We start from the raw sequence: 12,143 nt of genomic DNA on the forward strand, positions 1-12,143 counted from the left end.
ACTCATTTTCCGTATCTTTCTTCTTCTTACAGGAAGAGTAAGAGATGATTTTGCCTCTTAGTACTGCCTTCCCAGTTTCCCATAGTATTGTTGGTGTGGTTTCTGGAGAATCAATTATTTCTAGGAAAGATGCCCACTCTTTTTTGATGTAGCTGTCAAATTCTGGGTCTGTAAGTAACAAGGTATTTAGTCGCCAGCTGAAAGTTTTATGTAGTGGATTTATGTTACATATAAGTGAAACTGGGGCATGGTCACTGATTATTATAGGGTGATTTTTTATTTCTGATATATTAGCTATAATAGAATTGCTGGTTAAAAAATAGTCAACGCAAGAATATGAGTGGTAGGCTGGAGAACAGAAAGAAAATTCTTTAGTGTTTGGGTTTTTGAGGCGCCAACCATCCCTGAGCCCTAAGTCTGTCATGTATTGTTTAATGATATCTGTTGAATGCCAGTAACGTGTATTGTGTGCCATAGCTAATCTGTCTATACATGGGTCAATGATTGAATTAAAGTCACGTCCAATTATAATTGTGGAATCTGATATATTGTTTATATGCTTGAAAAACTCATGAAAGAAGGATGGGTTATAAATCTTGGGGCCATAAAAACTTGCTATTGTTAAGGGTGTGTTGCTGATGTTGATGTTAATTATGATGTATCTACCTGTGTCTGATATAGTGGTGTTATGTGTGAAGGGGATTTTTTGGTTTATTAGTATTGATACTCCTCTTTGTTTGGAGTTATAGTAGGTTGAGAATATATGGGTGAATTGTGGTGATCTGAGCTTATGATGATTTGTTTCTGATAGATGTGTTTCTTGTAGTAAACAAATGTCTGCCTTTAGTGAAGTGAGATTGTTTAGGACCTTGGCTTGCTTAATCTGTGTCCCAATACCACAAATGTTCTAGGTTATAAATTTAAGTGAAGACATGTTGTGATGTACGGATTAATAATGTTTATCAGTGATATGATATGAGTGTGCAGATGTTTGAGGATATTTTCTGGTGTTTGGGGGATGGAGTGTAAACAAAAATGCATTTTTCGGATCTGGGATATATATAGTAGTAATAAAATAGAGGTTGGTGCAAAGAGATAGTACAGAAAGGAGTGATTAAATGCAAACAAAGTAGAAGAGACATAACATAAGATAAAACGTGTTGGATTTGGTGTGACATACATGTTATGACATTGAGACGTTGCATGCATTAAGTTATTGCTAAGTGGTTCCTTGTGATTTTTATGGGATTTTGTGAACGGATTAATGTGTGTGCATTAGTATATTTGCAGGTGCGTGTGTATTTGCGCGTAATGGATGGATGTATGAGGTGGCATGAGGAATTTTAATAAACAAGTAAATATTAACAAAATAAAAAATATAGAATCATAAACAACGTCCTTTGGTCTATCTTGCACATGTTTAAAAATGAACATTATAAATATAATTTTTGTTATTTTTTTACATTTTAGAGTAAAATTCTCATTTCCGCAACATGTCCGTATTAGAATTTCAGTACATTGTTTGGAAATTTTAATATTTAAGCATTTAAAACAAAAAAACTTAAATGCATTTCATACTATAAACACTTTTAGTAAATAAAAATAAAAGATTTTACATTGAAAAGTAAAAGCAATAAAATTAATAAAGAAAAGGAATGTGTCCAACACTAATTTTCTCATCCTCCACAACAATTTCAATCATTGTTTAAATCCACAAGGAACTTAAATTTTCAAGGCGTTTTCAACATTAGGGAAGACATTGGCCATGACACTCAAGATGGCTACCATGTAAGTAGTTCTTCTCATATGTTTCTGGATAAAAGTTAAAAGATTGCTCATCAACTTGTCTGCACGACTTTTTCATTGTCATTACCGATATATTGATATAAGTTTTGAGCCTACAGTTTAAAGTTACAGTCTGTATTTTTGATTATAATATAGTATATTAAGGTCTAAATGGACACTGTAAGTGAAAATTTATCTAGCCCTCATGGTGCCTTTACAGTTAGCATAAAAGTCTAAAGTCACTCATCCTCGGTAATGAGAATTTGATTAGGAAGCGTAATACAGATGCCTTTTTACTTCCTGATTGTCATAACATGAGCGTTACCCTGAACAGTTTCTCCAGTAGACCATTCTAACTTAGCTATTGCAAACCACCAGTAGAGGTCACTAATGTTCCGTCTTATCTGGCCTGACACTAAATCTAATTCCGTACACAGAATTAGATGCTAGAGCACATAACTAGAGAGCTTTTTTTCCATCTTTGATATATTTTATTGTAATGTGCGATGTGTATTTGTTTACAGGCAGGTAGCTATTGAGAAAAGAAAGGCAGCAGCAAAAGCAAGGCTGTCAAAGTTTAGGGAGAACATTTACAGCAAGAATTACAACATTTAGAAAAACACACACACATACTCAACGACACAGACAGTTGTTCCAGTTGGAGTTACTTTCACATGATATTATTTGTGTACAGTCCATTCTAAGGAATTGAACAAAAACTGGAATGGATATCATAATTTCATATTTGCCATTTCCAGTGGGAAAATGAAGACAACACGTGATCTGACCAAAAAGTACCATGACAAAAAGAAAAAGCAATGGAGGAAAAAAAGTCAGCCAGATATTACAGAATTGACATATGCCTGACATATGGGCAAAACACAAAAGAACTACGTAAATGACTAAAAATAAAAGTTTGGTCATAGTAGGCATACAATGCTGGATGGTGCATAAAGATAGACAAGATTTCAGAGTTTCTGAGAGGTCTTTCTTTGACATTTGTTGAATGGTTTCCAATAGTTAAATGAGCTGTTTTATTGATGAAGGTGCTGTAGTCTACATGAAAGATTCTTTTGATATACAAATGTTTGCATTGTAAATTGTCTTAAATAATATGAAATGTTCTTGAAAATAAACATTCTTTTCATAATGTTGCATTGTGTGTAAGTGTAAGCTAATAAGTCTTAAACCCTTGCTTAACTGTGAATAAACTGAACTGCTTAACTTTGATTAAAAAATGTGCATTTTTATCATATATTAGATGTCATATCAAATTGCAGTAATGATACATTTTTGTGGACTTCATCTATAAAATGCTAATACAATATGCATTAAAATGGAACAAATGTTCTGACCTTAATGTTGTGAATCCGGATTTTGTGAGAATGACCCGAGTAAGTGGGAGTGGAAGAAAGAGAAAGAACGAGAGAGAAAGGAAAGTTCAGGGGAAAAATATATATATACATTATGGATCAATTTTATGAGGTTATTTGAGTATTGACCTATATATTAGACATAGTGCAACGAGATGAGAGAGAGAGACAGAGAGTGCACAAACGTAAGTGCCCGGAGAGAGAGAGAGAGAGAGAGAGAGAGAGAGAGAGAGACTGCTTTTTAGTTACAGTTAAAGAAATTTAGAACAGCCAGGGAGTTATGTTTTTGTCACGATATAGCTGTCCATCAACATAAAGTTTGTTGACAGCGACAACGCTTTTTCCCTTCTTTTATGAGTTCTTTCCTCAGCAAACAGTTTTCTGCGTCTGTCAAGGATTTCACGGGGGAATGGGTTGTTCCCAGGTCTGTTCCTCTAAGTTCCCTTCCTTTGCTCATGATGAGATCTTTATGTTTATAATGCTCGACCTTAGCCTAACATTTTGATTGCGGATTAAATATTTTTGTGTAAAACGTTTGGCACAAAATTCACTCCATAAAATATCCACTATAAAAACGTGCGTCTTATGAAAAACAAGTGTGATTAATCACAGAATTTTGGCATGTTTAATTGGATTCGATTGACACCACTAGAAATTCATGTATAAATGTGTAAATATTCAGGTGTTTACCATGATGATAACAAATCACACAAGAAAAAGTGTTTAGCGAAAGTCAGAGTATAACAAGCAAACAAATACGAGTCTTCTGCAGTTGTCTAAAGAATGTCCAACTTGAATGAACATTTGAGATATATCACACAAGTTGTGATGCACAAGCAAAAACAATTTTAGCAAAAGTTAATATGAACTCAATTCTTTGGTCCACATCAATGCTAATGCTGTATTCACAGAGATGCTTACTGTTGAGGTTTGGGTTTCATGAATTTGTTAATCTGTGTCAAAGCGATAAAGTTTAGTTTTCTATTTTTTTTTCAATTTTGAAGTGTTATTTAAAAAAAGAAACTTACTAATATCAAAGTGCCTTATCTTCCTCAGTCTGCAATGTTGTCTTTCTTTCTTTCTTGTTTTCTGTCACTCACTCACACATTCTCTTGCTCTGTCTGCAGATTATCTGGTTGTATGATCACAGAGAAAGGCTGTTGTTCTCTGGCTTCAGCTCTAATTGTGAACCTCTCCCACCTGAAAGAGCTGGATCTGACCTACAACCACCCAGGAGAGTCAGGAGTGAAGCTGCTTTCTGCCAGACTGGAGGATCCACACTGCAAACTGGAGAAAATCGGGTAGGTCTGAACTGATAATTATATTATCAACTTATTGTAAGATAAATATTGTTGTACATGTTGTACATTTTTGTCACTCTCGATATTGCCTGTTGTGCTTCTTTTACTGTGTGTGCGCTGTGCCTCACAGGAAAGCAAAGTGTTGAGAAAGTTACGGGTTCATTCTGTGAAACACATTGCCTTGTGGGACCTGTAGTAAATCTAGTTGTAGTCACCAGGTAAACACGGTGGAGCAGCATGTAACCTTCATTCTGTCATTCTGTCTTATTTTTGTTTACACAGCCACTGTTAATTGTTTTATGCCCAAGCTATCTGCACTGAATGCCAAGTACTTCACTGTAATTCTGTTTTGGCTCATCTTTCTGTTGGTAAAAAGAACCAAGGTTTAGGTTTTACTCCAGAACAGGTGGAAAAGTTTAGCTGGTTCTGGTAATGGAGCCAGTGATGGAGAGCTGCCCTGAGCATCGAGTCAGGAGAAAAGTTACAAGATAAGAACTGATCCCCACTAACTTTATACACACTGAGAGTCAAGCACCCCAGCAACCAGACCATGTCTTTATGGTAAAAATAATCAGTGACTGCAAAACCAGAATCCTTTCCGAACACATAGGGCCCTAACCTACACCCTGTGCAAGGTGGTCTTGATGCTTATTGCTATCTTACTCCCACCAACAGTATATTTTCATGCTCTTCACCTGTCTTGTTTAAACAGCAATGGTGATTTTGAATATATCTACGCGGATGAAAAACATTGGACAAGTCCAGGCAGCTGTGCCATTTAAATAGCAATATGCCAAAGTCAGACCGCACCTGGCTCTTATAGGGAATGGCAAGTGACAGGGTGATTGGTTTATAATGTATGGTCCAATAAAAACAGTTGTTGTGACAGGAGTACACTCAGGTATGAATATGAATGCAAAAAACATACTTTATTAAAGTTTAACCCTTTTCTGCAAGCCCACAAGAAACTGCCATTTTATCTTATTTAGAGAAGTTAATCTTCCGTTTTTAATCTGATTTTATGCAGTGTGCATTGCAGTTCCGTACTTTACCACATGAGGTCACTAATTTCCGCTCTCTCAAATGTTTGCTCATTTTCACGCAAAGTATTTCTTTATAAATCAGTTTCTTAAAAACCTCACACTGCTGATCTGTGTCTGTGTGTGTGTGTGTGTGTTTAGAGTGGAACATGGAGGGAAGATCCGAATCAAACCTGGATTAAAAAAATGTAAGCTCTCTTTCTCTCTCTCACACACACACACATACACACACACATACACACACACACTCGCATACACACACACACACACACACACACACACACACTACATACAATCAGTACACACACACAAAGTACAAACACGAACACACTACATACAATCAATACACACAAACACTACATACAACCAATACACACCCAAATACACATACAATACATACACTCAATACAAACACACTACATACACACATACACTGTATACAAACACTACACACACGTACACTACGTACACACAATACACACAAACACTACACACACTCAATTAACACTACACACACACGCACACTCTAAATTAACACCACACACACTAAATATAACACTACACACACACTAAATATAACACTACACACACTAAATATAACACTACACACACCCTAAATATAACACTACACACTAAATATAACACTACACACACTAAACATTACACTACACACACACTAAATACACACACTAAATATAACTGCACACACACACACTAAATATAACATTATACACACACTAAATATAACACTACACACTAAATATAACACTACACGCACACTAAATATAACACTACACACACTAAATATAACACTACACACACTGAATATAACACTACACACACTAAATATATCACTACACACACTAAATATAACACTACACACTAGGGATGCAACGGTACAGTGTGGCCATGGTTTGGTTCGTATCGCGGTTCTTGGGCCACGGTTTCGGTTCTGTTTTGATATATATTAATATTATCTAGCTCCAACATGCAGCACGTTTTTAGCCCTTTCTATTTCAAATCAACAAGGTGCTCCTACTCACACTTTTAGAGCCAATTAATAAAGTCACAGATTAATTCAAATCACAATATCTATTATAAAAAAGGAGCACTTATTCTTACCATTAGTCAAAAACAGGTAACTGAATCACACTGTGCTTTATCTGCTGACTGTCTTTTACCTTGATTATCAAACTCAACGCTGAAGCCAAAATGTCCCGAACAGCGGATTTATAAGATGACGGCGCCTCTTCAAATATCCTTTTCTCCGTTTAGTGTTCACTGGCCCTGATCACGCAGCTGAGAAAGTTTTGTTTAATTAGTCCTCAAATCTTCAGCGTTTGCCTTCAGAGCTGATTCTGTCAATCCTCTACATCCAGCTTCTAGCTAACTGCAATCCTAACTTAATAAACAGTTTAAAAATGAAATAATAATTAACTGATCAGGTACAGGGCAAGTTGAACATTACGTATATAGTTTTTTTTTTTCTTTAACCTTGACTCCCAATCTAGGTAATTCCAAAGTTAAGCTAACTCACTAACACAGCTGCAGATTATTAATCACAGTGGGGTTAAACTGTGTGCTGATTCAGAGACGTGTATTTTTATCCAGCTATCAGAAACATATCATCACAGTTTACATGATTAGATACCGTTACCTTTCTTTTAGAAAAAAAAATCAGTGTATATCCATATCTTAAAATCAGCTGCAGCCGATCCCGCTGCTAAATCTCACAGCGAGGGAGGGGCTTCCCCCCACCAACATACTGACACCTCCGCGCGCCGCAAAAACAGCAAGCTGATTCTGTTTCTCCTGAGAGGCGGAACTTAATTCCTGAACCGGCTCCGTGATTGGTCCGGTCTGTCTCCTCATTAATAGCACAGCTGAGCTGAGCGAAACAATATCATTTTTGGGGGGACAAATCCACCTGTTTCTAATATTGGGTGGGACATGTCCCACCCATCCCCCCCCGTTCCTACGCCAATGGTTATAGGCATTCTGCTGTTTGAGAATTTTAACAGATGCTTATTCTCACTCAAATGCTGGAGTTTTAGAAACAAAAAATAAAAAGAGGAAAGCACTTTGACTGAACAGGAATTTATTTTATTTCACAAACATTTGAAATACACAGAAATATAAAGCTATATGTTAGCGTTCGTTTCTTATCACCAGGGCAAATTTATTTAAATATAAAATATATTAATTCATTAAATAAAATCTCGTCCAGCGCTCTAAAAAGCTGCAGGCACACGTAGCGAAGTTTGGCAGCGCACACGGCGTGGGATTACCTCTGCTTTCTTAAAGAAAAATCATTTTAATAAATAACGACGGATCAAATGTAGTTAAAACTGCAAAACCATGATATAAAACTCAATATAAAAACACCACTGTCATATAACCAAGAGAGACATCAGACAAAATGCACTTCTCCTCTCTCTCTCTCTCTCTCCCTCTCTCTCTATCTCTCTCTCTTTTTCTTTCTCTCTCTCTCTCTCTCTCTTTCGCAGTGTGAAGCTGAATTCAGATCGACGCTACAAATAATATAAAACTCAGTTCAGTTAACTAAAATAAGTTGAGTGCAGAAAAGTTAATTAAATATTGTCAAATATAAATAATAGGTTGAGGTTTTGGTGAGCTTATTTCCATGTTTTGAAACTGAAACTTTTATTACTATCAGGCTTTTTATTCAGAAAGCCTGTGGTTGTTTTCAATTAGTTTTTTTAATGAGTTTATATTTTATATTACTTATTTATTTTGTTTATTTTTATTATTTTATTTATCAAAATAGTTTATATAAATAACTATATCATATATATATATATATATATATATATATATATATATATATATATATATATATATATATATATATTTTCTCCCATGATTCCCATGTTCTTAGTTTATTAATATTAATTTTATAATATCTTATTATTTTTATCATTTTATTTTATTTTCACTACTATTATTTTTTATTCATAAGATATAAATTCTTTACTTTTTATGTGTCTTTTTATGATCTTTTTAAAATGTCCTATTTTTCCTTTTTTACGTATATATTTTATTCGTCTAGAGTAAATGTCAGTTTTTATTTCTATTTTTGATGTATTTTTTTTATCTGTTTTAAACTGTAAATGCTCAGCTGCATTGTAAATGAGGATCCCCCTCCAGGGTAAATAATGGTTGATTGCTTGATTAATATTCAGTGTTGTAAACCCAGTTTTTACATAAACAATAAAGAGAATAGAGAATAAAATAACATCACTCTTCTCTTATATGAGCTGCTGGTGAATCTTCACAGTGTGACTGCGCAGTCCCCCAGCACGCGCTCAGCAGCCCCTCCCCCTGGCCATGGGCGGGGCATGTACAGCGGGAGAGAGTTTGTTCACTCTGTTAGTGCGCACCCAAATACCACCGTCCATCCGGGTGTATCAAACCAAACAGACCAAACCAAACGATTCAATAAAATACAGAAAACCGTCGCATCCCTAATACACACTAAATATAACACTAAATATAACACTACACACTAAATATAACACTAAATATAACACTAAATATATCACTAAATATAACACTACACACTAAATATAACGCTAAATATAACACTACTACACACTAAATATAACACTACACACACTAAATATAACACTACACACTAAATATACCACTAAATATAACACTACACACTAAATATAACACTAAATATAACACTACACACTAAATATAACACTAAATATAACAACACACACACTAAATATAACACTAAATATAACACTACACACTAAGTATAACACTACACACTAAATATAACACTACACACACTAAATATAACACTACACACACTAAATGTAACAACACTACACACTACATATATCACTACACACTAAATATAACACTAAATATAACAACACTACACACTAAATATAACACTACACACACTAAATATAACACTACACACACTAAATGTAACAACACTACACACTACATATATCACTACACACTAAATATAACACTAAATATAACAACACTACACACTAAATATAACACTACACACACTAAATATATCACTTCACACACTAAATATAACACTAAATATAACACTAAATATAACAACACTACACACTAAATATATCACTACACACACACTAAATATAACACTACACACACTAAATATAACACTACACACTAAATATAACACTAAATATAACAACACTACACACTAAATATAACACTAAATATAACAACACTACACACTAAATATAACACTACACACTAAATATAACACTAAATATAACAACACTACACACTAAATATAACACTACACACTAAATATAACATTACACACACACTGAATATAACACTACACACACTAAATATAACACTACACACACTAAATATAACACTACACACACACTGAATATAACACTACACACACACACTAAATATAACACTACACACTAAATATAACGCTAAATATAACACTACTACACACTAAATATAACACTACACACTAAATATATCACTACACACACTAAATATAACACTACACACACTAAATATAACACTACACACTAAATATATCACTAAATATAACACTACACACTAAATATACCACTAAATATAACACTACACACTAAATATAACACTAAATATAACACTACACACTAAATATAACACTAAATATAACAACACACACACTAAATATAACACTAAATATAACACTACACACTAAGTATAACACTACACACTAAATATAACACTACACACACTAAATGTAACAACACTACACACTACATATATCACTACACACTAAATATAACACTAAATATAACAACACTACACACTAAATATAACACTACACACACTAAATATATCACTTCACACACTAAATATAACACTAAATATAACACTAAATATAACAACACTACACACTAAATATATCACTACACACACACTAAATATAACACTACACACACTAAATATAACACTACACACTAAATATAACACTAAATATAACAACACTACACACTAAATATAACACTAAATATAACAACACTACACACTAAATATAACACTACACACTAAATATAACACTAAATATAACAACACTACACACTAAATATAACACTACACACTAAATATAACATTACACACACACTGAATATAACACTACACACACTAAATATAACACTACACACACTAAATATAACACTACACACACACTGAATATAACACTACACACACACTAAATATATCACTACACACTAAATACACTCTGTGTGTGTTCTTGTGTTCAGACGGCTGTGATTTCACTCTGGATCTGAACACAGCGCAGCGGCGTCTCTCTCTGAGTGAGGAGAACAGGAGGGTGGAGTGTGGAGAGGAGCTGCAGTCGTATCCTGATCATCCAGAGAGATTTGATTGGTGGCCGCAGGTTCTTAGTAGAGAGAGAGTTACTGGTGTTACTGGACGCTATTACTGGGAGGCTGAGTGGAGCGGAGAAGGAGGAGGAGCTGCTGTAGCTCTGAGTTATAAAACCATCAACAGGAAAGGATTAGGATCAGACTGTGAGTTTGGAGGGAATATAAACTCCTGGAGTCTGAGCTGCTCTGATAACAGTTACTCTGTTCATCACAATAATAACAGAACTGTTCTCTCCACTCCTCCCTCCGGCTGTAGGAGAGTAGGAGTCTATGTGGACTGTCCCTCCGGCACTCTGTCCTTCTACAGAGTCTCCTCTGATACACACACACCCTCACACACACACACACCCACACACACACACTCACACACACCCTCACACACTCTCACACACTCACACACACCCTCACACACTCTCACACACTTACACACATTCTACACCACCTTCACTCAGCCCCTCTATGCAGGGTTTAGGGTTTATGGTCCTGGCTCCTCAGTGCGTCTGTGTAAGATAGATTAACCCTGTGTGGAACAGAGATTTGATGTGTGTATGTGTATCACTGTGTGTGTGTGCGTGCGTGTGTGTGTGGGAGGGAGAATTGGTATATAAGTATGTAAATATTTTATATAGAAGATTTTGTCATTTTTTCCAGAACCTTTATTTTAATGACTGTTATCTTTATTCACTACTGTTATTATTGTTAATTATTGTTTTATTTTATTGTAAATTAGGTTCATATTAATAAACCTAAATAAATGAAGAAAGGTGAAGAGGAGTCTGATGATTTTTTGTGTGTTTTGCTAAATAAAATTTAGATTTTAAAAAAGTGTCTACTGGAATTAATGTCACAATTGATACTCTAACAACGGCACTGACCTTTCCATAGTAATTAGTAAGTGCTATTGGTTGGGGTAGTTTAAAGTAGGGCTGGACCTGAATATTCATGTATTGGGATATTCGCTTGTTGAGTAGGTATTCTGTTTTTAATTTTGGTATTGGGATATTCGTTTTTTCCCCCCTTCCCAGAGCTCCATCTCGCTCTAACATCACACTTCCGTTCAGGTTAATGGCGATATAAGAGAGGCAAAATACAGAGAAGCTCAGCTGTTTGAAAGCATTTCAAATTGAGTGCAGACAAGACAAAGGCAGTGTGCCAAATATGTGATATTCAAATAGCATATCATGGCGGCACATCAAGCTCGAGGAACTATCTAAATGCAGT

The 12,143-nt window shown here is 34.8% G+C and overlaps 1 protein-coding gene across 16 annotated transcripts in view; it reads left to right on the forward strand.

The window, feature by feature from the left end:
• The window catches only part of LOC103040097 (NACHT, LRR and PYD domains-containing protein 12-like), a 128,832-nt gene extending 117,141 nt beyond the window's left edge, over nucleotides 1–11,691 (forward strand). For all 16 annotated transcript variants that reach the window (XM_049476994.1, XM_049477004.1, XM_049476997.1 and 13 more), the window contains 3 exons: nucleotides 4,286–4,459; nucleotides 5,641–5,687; nucleotides 10,797–11,691. In XM_049476994.1, the coding sequence (XP_049332951.1) occupies nucleotides 4,286–4,459; nucleotides 5,641–5,687; nucleotides 10,797–11,440 (865 nt within the window). In that variant the 3' untranslated portion in view covers nucleotides 11,441–11,691. The remainder of the gene's footprint in view (nucleotides 1–4,285; nucleotides 4,460–5,640; nucleotides 5,688–10,796) is intronic.
• The last annotated feature ends 452 nt before the right edge of the window (nucleotides 11,692–12,143 follow it).

The sequence above is a fragment of the Astyanax mexicanus genome, chromosome 4 (assembly GCF_023375975.1).
Source record: "Astyanax mexicanus isolate ESR-SI-001 chromosome 4, AstMex3_surface, whole genome shotgun sequence".
NCBI lineage: Eukaryota > Metazoa > Chordata > Actinopteri > Characiformes > Acestrorhamphidae > Astyanax > Astyanax mexicanus.